General features: G+C 39.5%; 1 protein-coding gene and 1 long non-coding RNA gene across 5 annotated transcripts in view; both read left to right on the plus strand.

Moving 5' to 3' along the window:
- Positions 1-5,690, plus strand: part of NYAP2 (neuronal tyrosine-phosphorylated phosphoinositide-3-kinase adaptor 2) — a 155,286-nt gene extending 149,596 nt beyond the window's left edge. The window contains exon 6 of the mRNA XM_056498569.1: positions 5,274-5,690. Within this exon, the coding sequence (XP_056354544.1) occupies positions 5,274-5,501 (228 nt within the window). The 3' untranslated portion in view covers positions 5,502-5,690. The remainder of the gene's footprint in view (positions 1-5,273) is intronic.
- An 11,194-nt stretch (positions 5,691-16,884) lies between these two features.
- Positions 16,885-24,370, plus strand: part of LOC130256702 (uncharacterized) — a 177,143-nt gene continuing 169,657 nt past the window's right edge. The window contains exons 1-2 of one of the 4 annotated variants that reach the window (XR_008841168.1): positions 16,885-17,197; positions 22,201-22,271. This is a non-coding gene — a long non-coding RNA (uncharacterized LOC130256702). The remainder of the gene's footprint in view (positions 17,198-22,200; positions 22,272-24,370) is intronic. The other 3 variants (XR_008841167.1, XR_008841166.1, XR_008841169.1) reach the window with 3 other exon arrangements.

Below are 24,370 nucleotides of genomic sequence, written 5' to 3' on the forward strand. Positions count from 1 at the left end.
ATCATTTGGTTTGTATGTAACTTACAGGTACCACAATGTCTTTTTTTCAGTGTCATTCATGTTTTCAGTCCTGCTTGGGGCCTTTCCTGATGCACTTTGCCTGGTATTCCTTATAGCAATAGTCCAGTTCATGAAGGCCCCAAGAGTCGGACCTCACAGTGTAATATTCATCCACAAAAACATACAAGATGTTTTCTACACCTGGTGAACGCAGCTAGCCTGTATGTAAAGTTGTATCCATCAGTAGCTGCTTTATTGTATAATATTGGATAACTTTTTATTCTTTTTCTATCAGTTACTATGACTTTCAAAGCAAACTATCCTGCCTGGTTAAGAGCAAGGAAAGAACCACGTTCATTTACATTTCTCTTTCTTGGTTCAAACATGCATGTTTTGAGCACTTCAGTGGATGTGCTGGTGAGTGTCACAGCACAGCGAGGGCCAGCAGTGTCCAGCAGTGTCCAGCAGTCAGTGGTGGGGTGCCCAGGGCTGAGCAGAGACAGAGCCAGGGCAACAGAAAACAGAAATAGTCCACTGTGACACCAGGGGCTTCCTGGCAGGGTGAGTCACTGTCTGTTCCCCAAAGCCTGCTCTGAGTTTTCCCTGGGATCATGTGCTTTTCCCAGTAAATTCTGATGTGGCAGGGATCTATGGCATGTACTGACCTCTGGCTTCAAGTCTGGCCTCTAAGAGCGATTGAACTGGACATGCTCTGCCCATCAAACCTCTGCTCCAAGACAGTTCTGTGGTCTAGCTCAGGGCAATCTAACTTAAGCAATACATGTATTTGGAAACCATTGGGACTGCTAATTATCTTTCTGGAATAATATGAAATTTCAAACCAATGAGATATGAGGTCAGGCCCATTGCTAATGTAGGCACACACAAAAATGTACCATTTTCACTTTGCAGAGAAGAGATCTACTTTGTCTAGCTTGTTTCTTTGACCTTCATAAAGCATTACACCCACCAGAAGGGATCTCTTTTTTACTGTGAAAGATTTTAATTTTGCATTGTTTTGAGGATATGTAAAGTTGTTTTATCTTAGTTGAAGATGAGTTTATAATATTACTTCTTGTTCTATGGCACTATTGAAATAGAACCCAAGAGTACATAAATGATCTTAATAATATTTAATTCCAATGTTTTGGGGAAAAAAATTCAGAAAATAGTAAAAGTAAGGTGGCAACATAGACTGGTTTCTTCTAAAGATTGCTAAGTTGGTGATTAAAACTGTATGGAAAAGCTCAGTTTTGTATAGTGGAAGGAGTTTCTTACTTTTTGTTGTTGATGTTCAAGTTTGGCACAAGTGTTTGCTTTGAAGATGATTTTTGGAGGAAAACTAGATGAGTAATCAAAGGGTGAGTGCATTTACCAAGAACTTGTCAGACATCCTGGTTTACTCTTGCACTCAGTCACATTCAGGAGAGAGTATTTATCCAACCACCCTACATTTCTATCTGCTTCCTAGACATCTGGGTATTACACAGCTTACTGCCTGCTGAGGAGCAAGGATTGAACCTACTTCCAACACCTTCTCGGTGAATGGCCAAACTTCTGGGCTTTTGCCTGGTGTTTATCTTCACTCTCTTGCTCTGATTTAAAACTAAAATTTTATAAAAGGTGTTTTATACCTTGAATAATCTAATGAGTAAAATTTCCATCAAAATAAAAATTGATGTGGAATCAGCAATTTTGTAATCCAAAGGATATTATAGGACACAGTACCTGATACACATCCTGGAGTCTCCAGGAGGTCCCTTCTTCCAATCCGAACTTTAGTTTCTAGCTCTTTCTTCCCTCTTCAGTAAGAACTGGCTTTGGGTCAAGATTCTTTGGTCAGAACTAAGTTTTCCTCTCCTGTATTCTGTCTTGCTGACTGTTACCTCCAGTGCTGATGCATTTTGTGCCTGTCTGTGTGCATCCACATCTGCAGCCAAGCTCTGACATGCTGCAGTATGTGCACCTTTCCTCAAGCACCATGGGATCTTTTCCAGGAGCGCTGTATAGCTGTAAAATGTTTTGAACATTTTTTTCCATAAATTAGGTTGCAACATCATTCTTTTTTGTGCCTCTCACGCTGAACAAATTCCTTGCTATGATGTAGCAGAGATATTAACAGCCTGGTGCATGACCAGAGGAGCAAGCTAAAGCCAGAAAGAAGGGAGATGAGAAAAAAATTAGTGCTAGAACTAAGTGTGAGTGCCATCAGTTCAGTCACTGGGAGGATTAGGCCTAAGACTGCAGTGTTAAACACATTAGCTTTAAACACCTCAGTAGCCCTACCAAAGTCATCAAACATTTTTACTGTGATTAAACAGCTAGGTTGAGTCCTGGTCTATGAGCCTCTGTGCCTGTTATTTGTCTAGGACACACTGAAAATTTAGTTAACACTCTGGGACTTCATATCATCAACATGGTTATTGTCATGTCTGTAGTTCCTTGATCTGCAGTGGGGATTTTCTCTCAGATCAGTCCCGCAGCTTACAGTGGTCATGAACCTTTGTTCCTAATATTTTTATTTAGTTGCACTTAAATGCTAAACAACCGGGAAAAACAATCAAAAATATTCTTTTAACATTTTGGCTTATTTTAGTATTAAAGCTTTTTTTTTCCCCAGGCCTTTTGACATCGTATGTGTTCACTTGGTGCATTTTAGCAAATGACTTTGCCCATCCCAGTTCTACATGTTTCTCCTGCACACACCATTACGGAATGAAGTTCCTGGAACAGGTTGTGCCAAGTGGACAGTACACCTAAGAAGATGGTGATAGGAAGGACTTAGCCATCAAACAAAAACAGCATTAAAAATCCCAAGCAGACTTGAAAATCTGTGTCTGGGAAAGTGGGAAAATTCAAATTCTTCACAGTAAATGATTCACTAACCATAACAAAAAACGGTGGCCAGTATAAAAAAGGGATTTTGGAGCTGCCTACTCTCGGGTATATTTTAGGTGCTGTTTTGCAGGGGCTGGCAGAGTGTCTGTGTAACTGATACTTTCCACTACTCCATTTCTATCTTTGGGAAGTCGCAGCTGGCATTTTAGAAATCAGCATGTCCAAATGCTGCTTGTGTCCCCTCAAACAGCTCGTGGGCTGCAGGAGCTGGGTCCCACGAGGCAGCGTGTTGGCACTGCACTGTGCAGCACGGCGGTGACACTCACGGGGCTGGCACGGGCTGTGTGCGGCGCTTGTGACACTTGGGGCTGGAGCACACCGTGCTGGGGGATTGGCACTGGCACAGCTCTGCCTGTGGCATGATGGGCTATAAAAGAGAAGGTGTTTCCCAGTGCCCACGAGAGGAAATCCCTGCTCAAGCGCTGTTGTCATCAAGCCCGGTGCAGAAGCCGCTGTGCTGGTGGATGGTTGTGTAATGAATTGTGTGCAGACTGTGTCCCTGTCCTTCCCCACGGAGGAGGACCCAGGCAAGCTGAAGACACTTCTGTGTAAGTACTGACCCACCTCTGGTGAGCAGAGTGACAGGAAATCTGGGTCAGGCAGAGCCTCTGCAAAGATCTATGGAGTGGAGCTGAGGAGTGGGAGGGGAGCGTCTCCAGTCCAGACAGAGCTTGGGACTGAGCTTGGGCACCCAAAGAGAGAAAGTCTCAGGGCCATGGCAGGCGCTGTGCCTCATGCCCACCTGCACCACAGTAAACATTAGATCGTGCCTGAAATGAAAAATAAGTACTCAATTAAAAGAGCAGGCACAGCAGAATTCCTGAAGAAATGGCTCAGCTGTTCAGGAGGACACATTGCAGATAAGTTACCTGTGTAATTCAAAATTCATAAGAACATTCAAGAACAAAATCCATATTATAGTTTAAACTTGTTTTACTCAGAGTACTATCTAGTGTTTAAGGTAAGCATGGTTGTGTGATAAAATTCTTTTATCCTGTTTTGCCTTTTTTTTATTTTAAAAAACACTGACATTTCTGTATTCTATTAATTTTTCTGTTTTATTGCATAATTTTTTATTGCTTTTTCTGGTAGGCTTTCTTAAATTTATTCCTTTTGCTTTGTTTTGTGCTATGAATCTGAACATTTGCTTAATCTATTATCAATAAATGCTAAAAATGCTTCAAGCTGAACAGAAAAACTACTCAGATCCAAGGAAGTTTCTATAGGGGATTCTAGGCAAGCCAGGCCCCAGTTCTAGGGATTTGGTATATGCCCTTGCTTAGCATTCTCAGACTTGTGAATGAAAGGCATATGCATTATTAGATGTATTCAAATACCCATAATAATAAAGATACATTTCCTTCATGAATCGCAAACTCTGCCAAAGTATTGCTGCACATGTTCATTTTCAAGTGCAGAGATGTACCTGGACAGTCCCCATGAATGTATCATGTGTTTGCTTGCACACAAATCCTTAACTCTTGGGAAATAAACATGGGGACACTCAAGACATCACTTCAAACAGCAAAGTGTTGAGAGGAAGTTGTCTGAGCTGCAGGTATCTAAAACCAATGAGCCCTTTCAGAAGAGTTTACTATTAGTGATTTCTGTTCCAGTCTAAAGCCTCTGAAGACACATTTTCAGTTGTGAACTCCCCACTGAACTCAAATGAAGTCACATTGTCAGCTTCAGAGGGAGCTGTGACATGTACTTACAGCTAAACATATGCTAACCTCCCCTTTTGGATCACGATCACATTCTCCAGTATTCCACATGCATGAAAACATGGAGTTTCTTAACTCTTGGTGCCTTCCAGTTAATGAAATATCACAGAGTAGGATAGGTTAATCCATATAATTCTCATGGAGTTCATTAAATCATTTTAACAAATTTAACAGTTATATTTAGCTTGATACTCAGAAATGTTAACACCCTGCTTTTAATGTGACAGATTGGATTTGGAAAGCAATATAAAACATGGGTTTCAGTGTGCAGAATTTTTTATTTCCACAGCTTAAGGATGTTGTTAAGATCCATGTACCTTTTTAAGATCTATCCTATCATTTAAAATCCAACCAGTGCTAGATAGCCAAAAACCATTTATCTTTATTAGATTTTAGTGCTCTGGAGAAGTTAAAACAGGGGTCTTCTATTACTCTTTTTTCCTTAAAGAAGTAGTTAGAAGTAAAGACTAACTCTGTTTCTGTTATTGGCATAAAGATTTTTATTCATAAAATTAGAGTGTTTCAAATAAGAGTAAGCTAACTTTGCAAAGAAAAAGCATATTTAATCTCTGACCAAGACAGTTATTTGTATTTTTTTTCCCTCTTTTTTTTCTTCCCCCTCTTTTTTTCTTCATCCACCTCCCCCAATAGGTGACGTGCATGCAGTGGTTGCAAGGGGACCATACCATGCTGGACATGATTGAAAAAAAGCGTTGCCTCTGCAAAGAGATCAAAGCTCGACAGAAATCAGAGAAAGGACTCTGCAAACAGGACAGCATGCCTATTTTGCCGAGCTGGAAAAAGAATGCTGGGACCAAGAAGTACAGCCCTCCTCCTTATTCCAAACAACAGACTGTTTTCTGGGACACTGCAATTTGACAGGCCTGTGGAGGATGCCCTCTCCACTGTGTGGCACTAAGTACAGGTAGCCTGCTTTCTTTAAAAGGCAAAGGCTCTAACCTAAGACTTACCTACAGGTGGTGAACTTCCTAGGAAAAAACACACCTATAGAGTGCTCACCTGTCAATTGAGAGAGAGATTTAAGTTCCAACTGGATTAAGGCATACGTATTTACCCAGGATTTTTTTTGATCCAGAAGATATCAAAATGTAAATATTTCACCAATATATTGAAAACTCCCAAACTAATACACTGTTTAAATATATAAATATATATATATATATAAAAATTCAAAAATTTATGGAGAATTTTACTATATAATGTTACTGTTATACTGTTTTATTACCTATTTTCTATGTTCTATTCTACTGTTCACCCCCACCCCCGCCGCCACTGTTTTATTTCTCTGACCTGCCTAGATGTGGCCTCTGTACAAAAGCATGTGGTTGTACGTGTTGTTGGAGAGGACAATGTACAAAACAATTCAGTGCTAGGGCTGTAGAAGATAACTAGAGTCGTACTTGTTAGATATCCTTAGCTTAGGGGGTGGGATGGACAAAGGGGAGAGTTCTGGTGGGAAACAGAAAACCTGTAAGCATCGAAAATAAAAGTGCTTAGTGCAGGTGCCCAAGCTGCATTTAGAACATTAGAATTTAGAATTGTTCTGCACCTGTTTTCCCATAATGGTAACCAGATAAATTGTCCTTGGTTTTATGTAAACCAGTTGCTAAAATGATTTGGCCAAGGAACTAAATTTTCTGCAGCAAAGCCTGAGACAGAATCTCTTCCTTGATGTCGTTCCTTTGATTAGCAGAGACCATGGTTCACTGTGACTAAGCATTGTGCAGCCCTTGGCGGAGAGAGCCGGTCGCTCAGCGGGTTGAGGCAGTGCCACTGCAGCCGCCGTCCCTGTCCACATTTACCAACGGTCCAGAAAATAAAGGCGACAAAATATGTTTACATGTTTGTTATTTGAAATCCAGCAGCACATCCTTACTTACGCCGTGTCAGATTTCCACGTGTTGTTTCTGTGGGCTGGATTTCAGACCCCTTGAAAGGCTGTTGGGAAATCCCTCTTGATTTCATGCGGTTTTGAAGCAGACGCCCGCTTAACGTTCTCCTGGCTATGCCGTTTCTTCTTCCTGGCTGCTTCTGGAATTGGCTTGCAATCCTGTATTATATTACACCCATTTTAACAGAATATTATGTCATGACCAAAGAATTATGACCTCCTGGTTTTAACGGGAGAAAGAGATGGCTTATACTGATTATGAGGGTGAAATCTGTGCGGTGAAATATCTTCCGAAAGGATCTGTTGAGGATGAGGGAATATTGTACTGCGGTGGAGTAGGGGAAAAAAAAGATCTATGGCATATATTTTGTATATTAAAATTTCTATCTATGTGTCTGAAGTTTGGTAGTACAAAATTCCCTCTTTAAAACAATCATTTTAATGTTATATTCGCCAAGAAGAAAAGGTGTGTTGTTTGGATCTTCTTGTTATATTGGCTTTTCTTTTAAATTATATTGACAGCATTGCCACAGCTGTAATTGCTGATCAAAAAAAGACCAAAAATAACAAATTTTAGAAGGTTTTTGTAATCTATATTGCTAAAGTTTGAGTTTCAGTAATGTTTTATCAGTAGTAGTTTCCTTTCAGCCTCTGAAATAAAGTTTTTAAATATTTTATAACTAATTAACTAATGTATATTTTGATGTCCAAACTGAGATTTCTGTAAAAGATGAAGTGTGTGTTTATATGTGTGTATGTATATGAGCATTATTGTATATGTATATATGCATATGTGTACACACATATACATGTATATATGCATGTATCTATATATACCCATAGATGTGTGCATACGTATATCCGCATACGTTAAATATTGGTGCGTTATGAAGATACAATGGATGGAATAAGTACAGAGTTGAAATGTAGATTTGAAGACCCCCTCACAGCCAAAATGACAGAAGAGATGAAAAAACCCTTGTGGGGGAATCTTTGAACACGTTACATCCAGAGGACACCAACTGTCTATTTTGCTTATTCTCTGTTTTTTAAAGAAATAAAATGGCACATGAACAACTCCAGAGATCTCACAAAGTTCCAGAATCTGCTGGAAAGGAGACAACTTGTTGGTCATGAGAAATCTGTTCAGATAACAGGTTATTCAGCAAGTGTTCATGCTTTGTCTTCCTTGTAATGTGGTAAGAGAAGAATTTTCCATGTCCATGTGTGAAACACTCAGCTCAGCCCTTTCCCCCATCTGCACAAAGTCACTGGTGAAAAAACACAAGCTGGCATTCAGCCAGCTCTGCCAGTCCTTGTCTTACTGGTTTCCTCCTGGAGCAGCTCCTTTGAAGCTGCTCTGCCAGAGCAGCGCTGGCAGCGCAGACCCCGGGCACACCCACTGGGGGACAGCAATGCCAGTGTGAACGGTTCTGTCCTTGGTAGTGTTTGTTCATATCGTGTCCTTTCCATATCGAGACCTAATAGGAATAATGATCAGGGAATTGAAGCATTCTTGTCCTAAGCAGACTTGCTTGTACACTTAGCCCACCGCAAACTCCTTGTTTTGCTTTTATTGCTCACCGCTGTTTATGTTGTCCATCTTGAATAACTGCCCACGTGCTTCCAGACCTCCATTGTATCCCATGGAAACAATGGCTTTTTGTTTTAAAGTGCGACAACATGAAAAAGCAAAGTATAATTTAGCACTTACCTTCAAAGCACTTTAGAAATGTGAAGTAAACCTCATGCTTGCGAGAGCCGTTTTACTGAGGAGGGACGTGAGGCTCAGGCGGGATAGTTTCCAAAGTCAGGGACAGAGCCAGAGCAGGACACAGCCCCTGCCCTGTCCCGTGGCTGCTGGCCCACCCCATGGCTCGGGTAAAAGGCACATCGTCCTGCCCAGAGCTGCCACCACAACGCTGTCAAACATTTCCTACATCACCTCTTGTCTCAGCAGCTTCTGTGTCACAGGGTGAATGACAGTGCTTAGCTACACACGGTCATTAAAGCTGTAGTCTGTATAAATATGCAATCTGTATATACATACAGATCACATATATACACACACTTATGGAGACTGTATATATGAAATTGTTTGGTATGCACTTATTTTGCTTTAAACTCCTGAAGTTAAACATTATAGTGTAGCAATTTGTGTAAGGTGCACTGTGATTTCAAGAAAGCACAGTAAAGTCACAGGTCTTGTTATTCTTGCACTAAAAATGTGTTTACGTATATTAGCCAATGTATGTCTACTTTATTGCTCCTTTTGACAAATTAAAGCAAATGGTATAAAATAGTATGGGGTTTTTTGGTTTGGGTTGTTTATTTTTAAGTGGACAATGGCACTATGTTTTTAAATGACAGGGTTTTTAAATAAAATTAAATCATTCTGTGTTCATTCCAATGTAATACATTTACCAATATCTTGAAACTGAATGTCATGTTGCTTTTTTTTATATTTCATTAGAAATTGTCAGGTATGTGCCTGAGATTGTGTAGGACTAAGGAGTAGCTAGAGGCTAACTGTAATCATATATTATTAGCCGTTTCTATATACACAGTATAAATACATATTAATTTTCTTTTCATTTTTGTACTTGATTTTTTTAGGTAAGATGTAATTAAATGTACTTTGATACTTCTGAAGTAATAAGATGTTGTTTGAAGATCAACTCTGCTTTCTTTAGTGCATTGACAATATTTTACAATAATTTAGTGCTTATTTATTTGTGCTCCGGTGTAATTATAATAAAAAGCAATAGTTTAAAATATTTGGCTGTTCATTTTCTTTTGATAGTTTAAGTTTAGAGACAGGTTATTCACTAGGATTAGCCAGATATTCCTGGGAAGAAAAGTCAAGTCATAGATGTATATTTATAGCATTCCCTAGGCACATTTTTAATCACATTTGTTGGAGGAAATGAATTAATTGCTTTAATAGGTTAGTATTTGCAAGTCATGCCTCGTTGCATCTAATGCCAAGAGTGCCATCCTCAACTAAATCCTTAGGATAAGATTTCTCTGAAGAGCAGATAAATTTTTGCCTAAGCACCTTTCACAGTGTGGGATGGCAGATGCTCACTTCAAAGACACCCCCTTCAAAGATGTCCATTTGCAGAATATCCCCAAATGGGAGAGGGACCCATGACACTCTCCATAAATCTCTCTAAAATCTGCTCAAAAGTGAGCATCTTCCTGTTTCCAGATGAAAGCTTTAGTCCCATTAAGATGTAAAACCCAGCCCTTGCAGAGGAATTCCACAACTTTTTAAAGAACACATCCCCCCTAATATGTTTGGAAAGGCATTTTGTAATTTAAAAATGTTTCCAACAACAAGTAAGCAAGTAGTTAATAAAGAATCCAGTAAGAAACAGTAATGCTCTTACTGGCACTGAGACCACATTTCTTTCATGAAAAAGCTGCCTTTAATATGCAAAAAAGGTTTTATCCTTGTCTGTATGGATCAGGATGCAGAAGTGCACTGAGGGGGAAGTTTTTGGTTGTCTTAAGCAGGAGCTGCTTCTGGGACAGGTTGCAAATGATCCAGAAGGTGCTTTCCAAGTGCTTCCCTGCCCCAGGAGTCACCTGCCTTCCCCAAGGCACAGCCTCTCGCCTCAGCAGCGATCCCACTGACAGGGCCCACATGTAGGATGAAGAGCTTTGCTACCTCTTCATGCTCCTCGTGCTCTCTCCAGCCGGGCACGGATGTTTGGAGTGAATCATCCTCTGAAGCAAAGTCCAGCCTTTTTCTCACAGGCTCTGTTTTGTATGAAGATCCCATATGGATGACTAGAAATTAACACTGTTTTAAAGAGATTTCTCTAAACGAAAAGAGATTTTGTCAGTTTGTCAGATTCCTGTCTGTGCTCTTCAGTGGTACGGTTCACAAAGTTCTGTGTCCTAGCCCATTTCTAAAAGCTTGCCATGGTGACTTCCAGCATTCACCTTACTCCACATGGTATGCCTGATCACTTCTGGGCACAGCAGCACCTGAACAGAGAAGGAATACAATGGAAGGATTGCCAAATGCACAAATATGGGGCAAATTCAGACTTTTTTCCTATTTGAAATATGTGTATTGTCTTTCTTTGCCACTGCAGAAACACTTTTTATATACCATTGTTTTTTAAACAGAAGAGGTTTAAATTAAAATGAGACAAGACCATAAAAAGCAACAGTTGAATTTTACACTTGTATTTTCTCTAAGTTTATTCAGAAGTGGAAAGGTGCCTGCAGTGCTCTATCTTGGATCTCTGCTCCTTTTGCATTTTGAAAGCCATCACAATACCACTGGCTGGGGTTGCTGCTGTTTCTCCCCACTCTCACTCCCAGTGACCCCAGCTGGTGCCAGAGTGGCTGAGAAGCAATTAAAGCACAGAGGGGCTTGTCTTGCTTGGGAACAAGTAACCTGCCCTGAGCACAGCAGGGAAGTCAGGCAGCCCTTAGAGGGAAGATGGGCCAACATCTCTCAGATCTATGGCCAGCACTCGGAGCTGGCAAGGGAACTGCAGGGAACCAAGTAAAATTTACAAAAACAAAAGACAACTGAAAAGGAACACTGCTCAAAGGCAAGACTGAGCACATTTGGCATTTATTTTCTAAATCTGCCAACATCTCTTTTATGGTGTTTTTTCTTTTCCTTTAAAACAAGTTTACACATCTGTCACCTTTTAACTGAGATTTTTGGCACTGGGGTAAGTGGTGGTTTCAGTGTTTTCCCCACCTGTGGTATATTTTCGTCTTCTTTTATCTCCTTCTCTCTTTCATTATGTGCTTTGGGAAATATATTTGTAGGTACAAGAGTTCCCGTCCGATCTCTTTTTTCCCAATTATGTTCTCTCCCTCTCTTGTTCTCAGCTGGCTTTATGCTCTCTTAACGCTCATGAAAACATACGAGGAGAGCAGAAGGATGAGCCACCACTGATTTTATTTTAGAAGGTAGGATTTATCAATGCTGTTCTTGGTGTATACACGGCAAGTTTCACAGGGAAAGAGGAACGGCTGGGAACTGGTGGGAAATGCTGAGATTCAGTCCCTGAGGCAGCAGGGCAGTGGCAGTGACCTGCAGGGAGCCAGGCAGGGTCCCTTTCCCTCCTGTGAGCGGTTCTCGGCGCCCATGGCAGCGTGCCGTGCTCGGGAAGCAGGGAAAGCGCCCCGGAGGAGAGAGGAGCCTGCGCCTCCTCAGCAGCCGCCCCCGCTGCAGTCGGTCCTGCTCTCCCTGACCTTATCCTTTGTTCGGGCATTAACACCTCTGCAAAGTGGGTGTTAAATGGGGCTGTTAGTGTCTGTAGCGTGCTCTTACATCCACTCGAGAGGTGTAAATGATTCTACAAGGTGCAGGGCACTGCAAAATCCGCTTTCCCCAGGCTCCAGCTGGCTGGGGAAATTCAAATTAACTCCTGTGGAATCCAGCTCCTGCCAAAGAGCTCTGTTCTTTCCCAGGTTCTTCAGGGTTTTTTTTACTGTTCTTGTAAACACAACAATTGAATGGCTAGTGTGTTTATTTATTAAGTTTAAAGAGGCTAAGATGTCCTTGGCCAAGCAGGCAAAGACATTCACTTTCTGCCTGGCTTTTACGCTCATTTGAGAATTTTGTCACAGTTTCTGCTGAACTGTGGCCCGTCCAAGAAGCCCACGCTCTCTTTCCCTGGCTCTTACCCTGAGTGTGGGATGTAGTGGCACATGTTGTAGATGAAATAAGCTGACAGGATGAGTTATTCCCTGGGGTATGTATTTCACTGACCAGGCACTACCGGGAGTGTTTCTTCATCCTCTGAACTGTGTCACTTTCAATTTCCGCCCTCACCATGGGTAAGGCTTCTCCACCGTGCTTTGGTTGTCCCTGTCCCTGGCCATGGTGACAGAACATCTGGCCTAGCTTCCTAAAAGGTATCTAATTTGGTGGTATGTCCAAATAAGAGGAAGAATTTTGAAATTAACTGGGATCCAGCCTATTCAGGGTACACAAGGTTGCAAGCAATGCAATTAGCCTCAATAAAAAACAGACTTCTACTCCTTGTGCAGCAGCACTCAGCAGGGGAAAGCATGCAGCTCTGCACACAGGGTCACAGGGTTAAAAAGCAGCACTTGGAAGGGTCATTTAAACTCACCTAAGCCTCTCAATACCCTTTGAGTGCACCTGGCAGCACTCCCTGTTTTGCAGCACTACAGACAGGCAGTGACCTTTGAGGGAAAGCCCAGCCAGGATCTCATCCGAGCAGCAGCTCGGGCAGCCCTGGCACTGCCACCGCTGTGGGTGTGGCTGTGCCTTCAGGTGTGACCTGGGCATCGCTGTGAGCCCTGCACACAGGTGCTGCACAGTCACCACAGACAGTGCTGAATGATCCTGCCACCATTCATGCCAGGGATTTACTGCTGTGGACTGACAGGAGCTGTGAATTTGACTGAATCATGAGTTTTGCCTTGTACTTTTGCTGCTGTTTCATTTATCCTGGGAAGGCACCCTCTGCTTCATCACTTACATCTATTTTTGTAGACACAGACAGAAGTACAAATCTCTGTCTAAATTAATACTCTGCATCTAGGGTTGAGAAAAATGCTGAAAGCCCTTCATAGTAGCAGGGTTTGAGATTAACTAAGCAACATGTCTGATTATTATTTTTTTTGCCAAAAGTTTCATATTCCTTTATTTTCCATTTGTTTCAGGAATTCAAGCATGAATAATCTTTTGAAACTTGATACCAAAAGAAATTTCAAATTCTGACGAGTTTGAATCCAATAGAAAAGCAAATTTGAGTTAATGCTTTCTTTACTTCCATAAGAAAACTTCCTTACTGCCTATTTCATTTCCACAGAGATACTACTGCTTATGTTAATAGGGTTCTACAACATAAATCTCCTGTCCTTCGCTCTCTGTGAAAGAATGAATATGTAGTGCTTTTCACTCAGGTTTTTCTTTTTCAGTATGTCCACAAGATAAATGAGAGCTCTGGAAAGTGAGGTTAGTGGGTTTAAGGAAGGAAAGATTGTTTAGTGTCTCAGTGTGGTGAAATATAGCACTTAATGTATATATTCTGCTAGTTCAAGGCGTGTTTTAAGGAAGTTTTATACTGTTTCCATGACAAATTAATAGGAAATTGGACAAATGCTGACTTTGGTTTTTCACTTGTGGCAAAGTATTCTCTGTCCTTCAAACTTTATCTTGACTGAAGAGCACTAGATAATACAGCCAAGAAGAATAATTAATGGTACATTTACTGCATTTCTAGCATAAACAAATACACTCTTAGTTTTACTCTGGACCAAAAATATTTTATACACCCTTGATTTATCTTTGAGTAGACTGTTAGTGGCAGTCTGATACTGTCAAAGGTAAATCAAAGCCTTAATGAAAAATTGGTGTCAACCTATCCCACTATTTCAGAGAACATTTTAAAATGTGGGAGACCTCAGCCTCCAGTTCTCCCTTACCTCTTCTCTCCATTTTTGAATTTAGTCCCATTTTCTACAATGTGCACCTTTACAGATGCTCTCCACATTCCTGCTATTTGCTAGGTTGCTGTGTATCTTTTGTGTTGGGTTTTGGGGCTGTAAGTCTTGTTGAATGTTTTTGTTCTCCTGACACTTTCCCACAAACCTTTGAAATAAGGGATAAATTAGTTTTTTGTGACAAGGAATGGGCACATATCTATTAATGTATGTATGTACATCTCAAAACCAAAATGGGTACCTGATTCCAAGCATTCCTATAGAAGAAAACAGGATCATGTGACTTTTTGGCATTCAGGGCCTTCACATTAAGTCTCATACCATGTTATGACAGCTCCAGCTTGGAATCCCAGTTTGAAGATGTCATTTACTTTGCCATAAATTTTGGCAGTTATTTACTTAGATGTGTGAGTAACTTTCCTCTAGAGAGTTCAATAAATGACATTACATGCTCCCACAGAATTCAAACAGCAGTATATGCTGTAGCTTAACAAATTATTATTATTTTAAAAGAAAATAGTTTCCAATGTCACAGTTGTCAAGTGCTATTTGATGGATGTAATTCTGCAATGGAATATGAAACTTCAAGATAGTGTCTTTTTTTAAAAACTCTTCTGAGGGGCATTAAGCTCTAGTGTATCTAATTAATGCTTTAAATATTCTTTCCTATCAGTTCAATCTTTATCTGTCTCTGTGCTGCCTTGTTACCCAATATGAACTGCTCATTGAAATCGATTGTTCCTGGTCTTTTCAACCGTTGATTGTTCTTTCATGGCTGAACACTTTAAAATAACAATATTGATTTTTCTTACATTATAGCCCTCCTCATAAGTCCTAACTAGAGATTGTCACTGTGGCCTAAGAACATGTGGGGACACTTAGCAGTTCTGAATTTAGAATAAAAAAAGTGTGCTTAGTACAGTATTCATCCAAGCATGGATCTCAAAACAGTCAGTCCGAGGATTCTGTCTTAACACTGTTCTTTGGTTTATTTTTCTTTTAGAATTGGTGAAAATATTTACTGGCAAATGTGAAAGAGTGGGACATAGATCCTACAATGTGCTAACTGCAATATCTTGTGTCTTCACAAGCCTCAGTTTACTGGGTTTCCAAATTCCATGGGATCAGAGTAGTAGAGAATGATTTTTGTTCTCTCTTCTGCTGAGTGTGCAGAGTGTGTGGCGAATTGACTCCAACTCTTGGACCTCTGGTGGCCCTGAGCACTCACCATGTGCTGGAAGTGACTTTCAGGCTGGTACTCTCTGATGGCTGTGCAAGGAAGAATGTTCACATCTGTCTGGTCAGGCAGGATTAGCAGTAGCATGGTAAATTATGGTGTCACATTATTGCAACACTCAGGCCTGGCCTTGGAGAAAATATTATTTGGATCGCTTTCCATTTTCACAGGAGAAAGAGGAACAAACGTCTTTGTATATTATCAATGATAGGACATATCAGGAACATAAATGCAAAGAACAGGAAGTACACTTCATTAGAAAATTTGAAATGGAAGTATTTTCTTTCTAGAGACTTTTATTTTAATTGAAAAAGATGGTAAAATTCTGGTTTTGTTTAAAAATGTGAAGCAATTTTTGAGTGTTTGTGTGGCCTTAGATTAATTTTGCAAGTGGAATTCTTTTTTCCATTTTGAAATGGATTTTTAACATTAAACAGGTTTTGCATAATAATAAAAAACTCATGTAAAAATCACCATTCTTGGTGTTGTTACTTAAGTTTAGGACCTTGGAATGAGAAAGACTAGAAACCTTGTTTCTTTTGGAAACAAGTTGCAAAATGATTATATGGTCCACAAAACAAAAAAAAATCTGATAGGAATTTGAAGCAGCAGAGCATGACACACTGACACATAAACACCAGGACAGTGGTCACAGTGTGGTCTTTCAGAAGAGCTGGCTGTGGGCATAGTGTCAAAGGACAATATGAATATCAAGAAAACCCTAAAACAAGCCCTCAGATTCATGAGAAGTGGTTGTCTCTGTGACCACACAAAATGATGTGACTAAAAGCTGAGGCAGAAAAAGAAATGTTGTATGTCGTGGCCTGTTCTTTAAGATATTCTTATTCTGCAAGATAAAGCCTTGTTGCTTTGGATTTTGCTGGTGATCTGAATTGTTACCTGCACCCCAGCCTGCTCTGCTTTTACTCATCATGTCATTAGAAACTTAGTAGTTGAAGTGATTAACAGGTATATTTAGAAAAGGACAAAGTCAGGTAGAGGAAAAGCTGATGCAGCAGTTTGAACTCTCATAGAAGAGAGAAGACATGACACTGAAAATGTTTTAGCCTGATCCAAAAAAAGTGAAAGAATGAACAGACAGAATATGCTTTAGTGGAGGAAGTAAAACTAGAAGGGAGAAGATAAGCATTTACCACTGTTCTACTTACTGGAGTACAGGAAAACTGCCAAATATATTGTTAAAATTTAAGACTGACCCGAGGATATTTAGAATAATTATTTTAAAAAAATAAACCTGGTGGGGATTAACTAAGTAAGTGGGAAAGAATTTTCAGGTGTTTTTAGCCCCTCCATCACCCGTATTGATGCATGGCCCTCATGAAACTGCCCTCAGGACTGTGATACTGTGGAGTCAAGGCATAGTGTGTATGCAGATATTTTTACTCTGAAAACAGTGTAGAGTTTTGGGGAAGTTTTTTTTGTTTTGAAAACTTGGTCCATTATTACCAGTGCAAACATGGTGCAGGAGATGATTGCACAAGGGCAATGCTGTTAATACATCATGAGACACGATCTGTGGATCCCCAGGTAGGGATATTTTGTGTAAGATGTTCCTCACTGCTTTCAGAGAGTGGGAAATGGTGCTGGGAGACGCGAGGCAGTGGCTGAGCTGTGTGGGTGCAGCTGTTGCTGTGAGGTTTGTGTGGTCTGTGGATGTGTGGGGGCACTGCCAGACTCTGCCCTCACGCGCCCTGGCCGTGGGGCCGTGCGGCCCACAGAGAGCACAGAGACCTCTGAAAAACATCCTCATCACTCAGCTCTGTGTAAGGGCTCCTTTCTGCTTCAGGGAACACTTAGCATCACCTGAGAACGTCTTTAAACCTTTTTCCTGACAGTTGTTGTCCAAGCTGACAAAGTGTTGTGGAATACAAACAGTTACAGGAGCGCCCCGTGAGTTCGGCCTGTATTTTCTGCTGACTGTGGGACTCCCCGGCCCTTCCTTGTAAAGCGGTAAATGCCTAATTATTTTTTTTTTTAATTTTTTTTTTTTTTTATTTTTTTTTTTTTTTTGTTAAATTTAAGCATTATGCAGTGTGGCAAGGCCTTTGATCATGAACAGGGCTGGTGGTCAGACTGATTTTGGGCAGGTTGCTGAGGTAGGCCTGGAAACAGCCGCTGGCCCTGGGCTGCCACCATGGAATCAAATTAAACTCACTGCACACTTGTGACAGCAAAGCAGCAGAGGAGCCTGGCAGGCAGGGAGCTGGGGCAGGGTGGCTGCTGCAGGCACCGAGCCAGGGGACCTGTGTGTGTGCTGAAGCTGCACCAGGGCGGCCACAAACTGTGGGGGGCTTTCCTGGCTGTGGGCAGATGCTCACAAAGGCTGGCACAGCAATCTGAAATACCCTGGATTTAATTTTTTGTGTCAGGCTGCTTGCTTCCGCAGAGAACAGTTTATGGTGGAGTTTTGTGTTTACAGAGAGCTGTTAGGCTGCCCTTTAAAGTGTTTAAATAATATTGTATCAACACGTTGCAGACTGATATGTATCTTAGCAACTGTGTCAAGTTCACGATGGGCTAAAAATCCAAATGGGTATCAAACAATCTGGAGCCTTAGAGCTTGGAAAGCTGAGAATAAGGAGAAAATTACAAGGTTATTTTGGGCCCAACCAAGGCAGCCCTTCAGCTTCATACCATGCTAATTGTAGGTTAACAAGTACCTTAAAACTATAATTAAAATGCAGGATATACACAATTTCTCCAAAAATCATAACCAAAAAAATTATGGTTCAAGACAAGAAAAAAATGTGAAATGACAGCAGTACAATTCAAGTTTGAAAGAAGTGAAGTCTCTAACAAAGAAAAATACTACTGGTATTATTTACATTTTAAGTATCCATTGGTTCTTAAGTCTGGAAAACCATATTTGAATACCAGGTTGAATGCTGTGTTTATCCCAAGTGCATGCGAGCAAGAATAGGGCTGCAGGTCCTGCTGTAAACATGAGTATATGCTCATCACCCACTGTGCTATTGCAAAAAGTCATGCAGAAACCAGCACTACAGGGAGTTTACAGGCCTCTGGGTCTGAGACAGGTTAAGTGCACCATAAATTGTCCCAGATCTAACAACAGTCAGTTGGCATCACATTCCAATGATCTACATTCATGGTCACCCCATTTATTGTGTGACTATCTCAAATCATTCCTGAACATACTGTGTGAGCAATTCTTTTTGACTTGGATAGGCTAAATTGGTCCTGTCTGCAGTACCTGAGCTGGGTCTGCAATGCCACTTACTTTAGAGAATCAAGTTTCCTCCACAAAGCACATTCCAGCTTCAAAATGCATCATGCAGGGGTTATTTCAGTTTTCCATGTACACATTTACACAGAGATCTGTGACTCGATGGTTTGTGTGAAGCTGATATTTAAAGGCATTGTTAGTTAGTTTAGTGTTTTAAGTGCCTTGAGGATTATCATAGGTGTGAAAGTTTCTAGTTATCAGGACTTTAACTCACACATCTCTGTCAGAATTCTTACAAGGCAGCACTGGACTTCTGTTTGTCTTTTTCCTCTCCAAAAACAAATCTAAGAGTGAATGAAGGAATACTAATGGCCCAAACCAAAACTGACACAAAGCTCGTTTTAGGTGTTGATGATTATAGCCTCATAGTTCTTGAATGTGCTGGATGAATCACTGCAGTAAATACCAGGGAATCTCAAAAAATAATCTGGGCCCCTGAGGTTCCAGCCAGGTTTTGGGAAGGGATGCACTGTGTGAGAACAAAGCCTTTGGATGGCACATGGAGATTAAAGGATCAATTTGGTAAGATGGAGCAAGAAGGCAGAGTTATTAAAGTTAAAAGGATCTTGAACACAACGAGTTTATGTGGTTATGCTGCTTCTTGTAGCGTGTGAACCTCTGGAAAGTGGAGGTCCCATCTAATCTTAAATTACTTTGTCCTTCCCAGTTCTTGTGTCATGCCCGAGATGTGAGATTTCACTGACTCTGTGTGCTCAGTAACTGAATCTGCCAGCTGATGACTTGAACCTTTCCCAGGAATCACAAGGGACAATCAAAACATCTCTGCATTTTAAGACACTGAGAGCATTTCACCATATGAACTTGAGGATTTTTTGACTATCCCAATGTACTGGGGTATTGGAAGAAGCATCAGAGATGGGAAAGAACAGCAACTTCAAAAAAAGAGGAAACTTATTTTTAAGAGTTATTCCTTTGGAAGCTGTTAGATTTATTAAAAATGTAAAGTATGAAGATCTAAATAGAAAAGCAGTGGAGTGATTTCTCAAGAGCTAATAATCTGTTCCGAGGAAATATTTTAAAATAATTTACTGTGAAATCAATTTTATCAGATGATAAAATCATATGGGTCTCTTCTGTCATGCAAATTCTCTGAAATGAAATGGGTTTTTGGGTGAAATAACCTATTTTTCCATGCAAAAAAAACAAAAATGGTTTTATAGGAAAGAAAATATTTTCCCTTCAGGAAAACTTTGCCTGAAGAGAAAATGAAACTGAGAAGCCCTTTTCCTGTGAATGTATTACAGGGAGATGAAGATGCTGGGTACCCTGCAGTCTCACTGCCACTGAAGCAGCCAGCTATGGGGAGGCAAAAATTTCTGGGAACTTGGATTTTCTTCATCAGCCTAGGCTGTGTTCAGGTCAATTTTATTACTGTTAAATTTCCTAGATCTTTTCAAGTAGACAGCAGGAAGAGAAAGTTCATTATTGCTCTACCAAAACAGTCCCTTTTTTTCCCTAGAATTCCCTGTTGATGAAGGAGAAAAAGCCACATTTCTAAGTTTTTTGGACCCTCTTAGAAGGAAGAAATCTTTCCAAACTCTACACATTTTTGAAGGAATGGATGTGATTTTCTCAACTATTCTACTGAAGACATTTACTGGATTTTTGTCCAACATCCTGTGGGGATTTTGGAGCAACAACAACACACAGGGAATGTTTTGTGGTGAGATGGAGCATTGTGCCTAGTGCAGATGAAGCTCTGAGTTTCCAGTGGCCCTGGACACAGGATAGTCAATGTTTCATTCAGGATGAGGGAGGCTGCCTACAAGGGCTCTAATCTCTAGTGAAACTTCTCAATCACTATTGTATTAAAATCTGACAACTGCCTAGTGAAACTACTTTTGTTCATCCCTGCTTTATTCCACCTGTTCTCCCCTGCTTAATTTTCTTCTGGCTTATCTTCCCTTGATTTCTGTAACCTTTTTCATTATGTATCATCCCTCCTACTTTTCTTTCCATAGAAATTTCCTTCTTGGAGGTGGGAGGACAAGAAATTTGTTGTACTCAATCCCATTTCTTCCTGATAACAGTATTTTTAACATTCATGATATCTAAAGATACTGTCAAGATATGAGAGAAGAAAAGAACTGGACAGTGACGTCAGCATTCCATCTGGTACAGTAAAAGAAAAATTTAATGGTGCAGCCTGGGTATTTCTGCCAATGATAGTTATAACAACAGCATGCACCATCTTAATATCAATGCTCTTCTCTCCCTGAGTGGCAAAGTATTAGTATGAATATGTGTACTTTTCTTTTTATCTAAAATACTTTGATTTAAGGGCCTTGATCTTTTTTGGTCTTTTTTACTTGCTCCCTATTCTGGGATTAATTTTATTGATTCCTTGGAATTTATACTTATGTGATACTTTCCAAATTAATAAGAAATCCTTGGACCTCAAATAACAGCTCAAACTTTGCTTCAGAAGTCCAGGAAGAATTATGGCACATACACATTTGTCTAAGTCTGCCTGCTCGTCTGCCCAGCAGGTATGAATTTGATCTGCCTGCAATTTTAAAGGAAAATTTTTGGTAATTGAGTGTAAAATAATGATTTCCTGAGCACTATTTCTGTTTCAGTAGAGTTTATTGGTATTTTGTAGTAATAACTTTTTCCATCAGGAAAAAAAGGAAACACATCTATTTCTATCCAGATTGCGCAAGAGAAAAAAAGCCTGTGTAGCTGTAATCCTTTAGTCTGCTTTTAGAGAGAGTATGGCAGTTTAAGTAGTCCATGATGCACTAAGATGACTTCAAGATCTTGAAAGAAATATTAATTCTCATTTTAACATTTGTATTTGACTGTAGATCACAGCTCCAAAAGGGATTTTGTCTCTTGCCCCTCACTTACAGTATTTGACACATCAGGTACTGTGTGGAACTCAAGTTATTCTGTTACAGGAGAATGAATTTGTTTATATTGCCTAGCTAGTCTGCTTTGGAAAATCTGCTTCTTTAATAGACTGTTCTGCTCCCAGATGTTGTTTAACATTCAGCTTCCCTCCTTGGCTTGAACCATGTTGCAATATTCTCATTTGTTTTGAGATTAGCTATGGTTACAATATTTGACTTCAGCATTTTGAACACTTTGGAGTTAAATAGCATTTAAATCCAAGATTAATCATGTTGGGTTTTGCTATTAAATAAAGAGTTCCATCTGCTAAATTTAAAATTACTTTGGGTTGAATAGTTTCAAATATTAACAGCAAGGCATTTAAGCTTGAGATTGCTTAAATTCTATTGTTTGAAATCAAAACCCTTTCACTTCCTTCATACTTGCTGTCAAATTACAATACAATATTTTAGAAAAATGTTTTGTCTAATTTTATTAGTCATAAAGATATAACAAGAAGGCATTCTACTTTTTCATTCAGCACTTGGAAAACTTTCATTTAAACCTGCCAAAATATATGATTTTTCATTCTTCCTGAAATATTTCAAATGCAAACAAACACTCAAAACCAACAAAATGTTACTATCCTGTTGATTGCCACTTTGTCCATGCCTGGTTACTGGACAGTCTGTGCTTGAGTCGTGGGAGTTCTGTGCTGATAAAACACTCTGCACCTTTTCAATAGCAACACTCGGGCTGATGCCTCAAAACAGAAATTACAATAGGAACATGGGCTTCCCTGACTTCATGGAGACTTAAGATGTCACTAGATATTGTTCTCGTCTCTTATCTCTAGGTTGTGGACAAAGCCACTGAGTTTACTCTCTGGAGACCACTGCAAGCACATAAGGAGCTACTCTAAATCTGGTGAGCATCTTTGGGAAGGCAGAATGGCTTTTTTTTTCTTTTTTTTTTTCCCCAATGTTCTTGCAGAAACTGGAAAACCTCACCTCGAGTGAAGCCTGTGGCCAACCAGTGCCTTCTCTGAAAATACCTATTAAAGGAACTGTTTCAGGAAGGACAAAATATGTGATACAATGCCACCACGCTTTATCAACATCCACCTCTTTTCATGTTCTTCTATTTGGTTAGGGGCTTTTGCATCCCTGCACTGAGAGATATCCCTGACTACTACTGCTCTTCTTATTTTTATTCCTCCCTTATCATAAGGTTATTTCTTCCACTATGTCCTATCTTCAGGCTTGTTATTTTACCTCCCCTCTCTCTTTCTTTTCAACATACTAAGGAATCGAGAAAGGAAGGGTAGTGGATGAATTCCTGAGAGCAGAGCTTTCAAGATTTGATTTCTATAATGCAGAGTACTTTCATCTCCAATTAAAAGGAATAATGAATGAATCTGTTTTAAACACAAATTCAGCCACCAAATGATTTCCTTTTACCTATGCTACTGCAGTTTAAAATTTTCATAGAGCAGTGGTTCTAATGAAAACTCTCCTCTGAATGACTAGGAACAGTCTTAAGATACTGCAATTTAAAATAAAATAATCATTTAAAAATGTAATTTTGAGCTAAGACATGGCTCATGTAAACTTTTCTGCTTCATTTTAGAAGTTACCAGTTAATTAGGAAAAAGGTGAAGAAACTTTCTGCTCTATTGCATAACTCTTTATCTTTTAATGATTTTTAAACATTTAATATACAAACAGGTACTGAAGTATTGCATCACTCAATACTCCGAGCTCAAGAACCAGTCAAAATAATTTCATATCTTTGTAGGCTTTAAGTCACACAAATATGTATACATAAAAATATAAATTGAATATTCAATTTTGTGCAACAGAGCAAATGTGAGGACATGTATGGATATACACTAAGGATGTTGGGTGAACTATATGTGTCCTCAGGGAAAAAAAAAATAATTTTAACAGTAAAATAATAAAAAATCAATACAAAACTTAATCTACTAATCCCTTCCCTTAAGTTCATTGAGTTTTACAGAAACTGCATGAGGCTGTATTTGCAATGATATTTTTATACAAAATGCATTAAATTTTACCACTAAAATAGTTTAAGGTTGCAAGGCAGATATTATTACTCCACGAAGATGCATTTTAAGAAATACAAAGCCACATAATGATTTAAAAATAGTGATCACTTCTGTGTACCTTCACAAAGTGTATAAGTAGTCTTTGAATTTTATTTTTTTTCTGTTAAAGATGAACATAACTCATTTTTTAAAAAAAGAGAGAGAAAAATTATATACAGTGACATTTACTGTGTGGGTCACAGGACAATTTGCTTCCTCAAAATCTTTCATATGCCTAACACCTATTAAATGACTCAGGAATATCAAACATACAGATGGAAATTATGAAAGTGAGATATGTATAAAGTTAATTTTTTTTTTTTGTTACTATGTTACTGAAATTTTGTCACAGTTAACAAAAACTTGGAGACAGTTTCTTATTTAGTTTTCAGTCTTCAGGAATATATAGGCTGACCATCAGAAATTTTAGTTGGTAAAACAGAACCAGTGCCTAAATCCAAGAATGACCAAAGAAACTGAGGGTAGGAGCAGATTTGCTGATCTGGAAGCTTTTCCAGGCAGTTTAGTGTGGTCATTGCTATTTATGGATAGCTGGGTACTGACTTGCTTCAGAAACTGAAGTTTTCTTAACTTATGTCAGACTCAGAAACAAAGTTGTGTATATACTTCTATATACATATATAATTGTGATAGGTATGTGTTTGTGTAAGGATAGTGAGGAACTGCATCTGCTTACACTTCCTCTTAGCAGATTTGTTTAATCTGCTCTGCAAAAGTGAAGCTACAAAGGCAAAATCTCAATTTCTGAGAAATGGTGGCTTTGCACCTGTTTGCTTAAGCTTTAGCACGTACTAAATTCCCACAGATTAAATGTTGGGATGGATTTGATATCACAGTCAAATGTTCATAGAAGCTGCATAAAGACAATGGGTACCGAGCTGAAATCTGTCCAAACAAA

Source organism: Oenanthe melanoleuca, chromosome 9 (assembly GCF_029582105.1).
Source record: "Oenanthe melanoleuca isolate GR-GAL-2019-014 chromosome 9, OMel1.0, whole genome shotgun sequence".
Taxonomy (NCBI): domain Eukaryota; kingdom Metazoa; phylum Chordata; class Aves; order Passeriformes; family Muscicapidae; genus Oenanthe; species Oenanthe melanoleuca.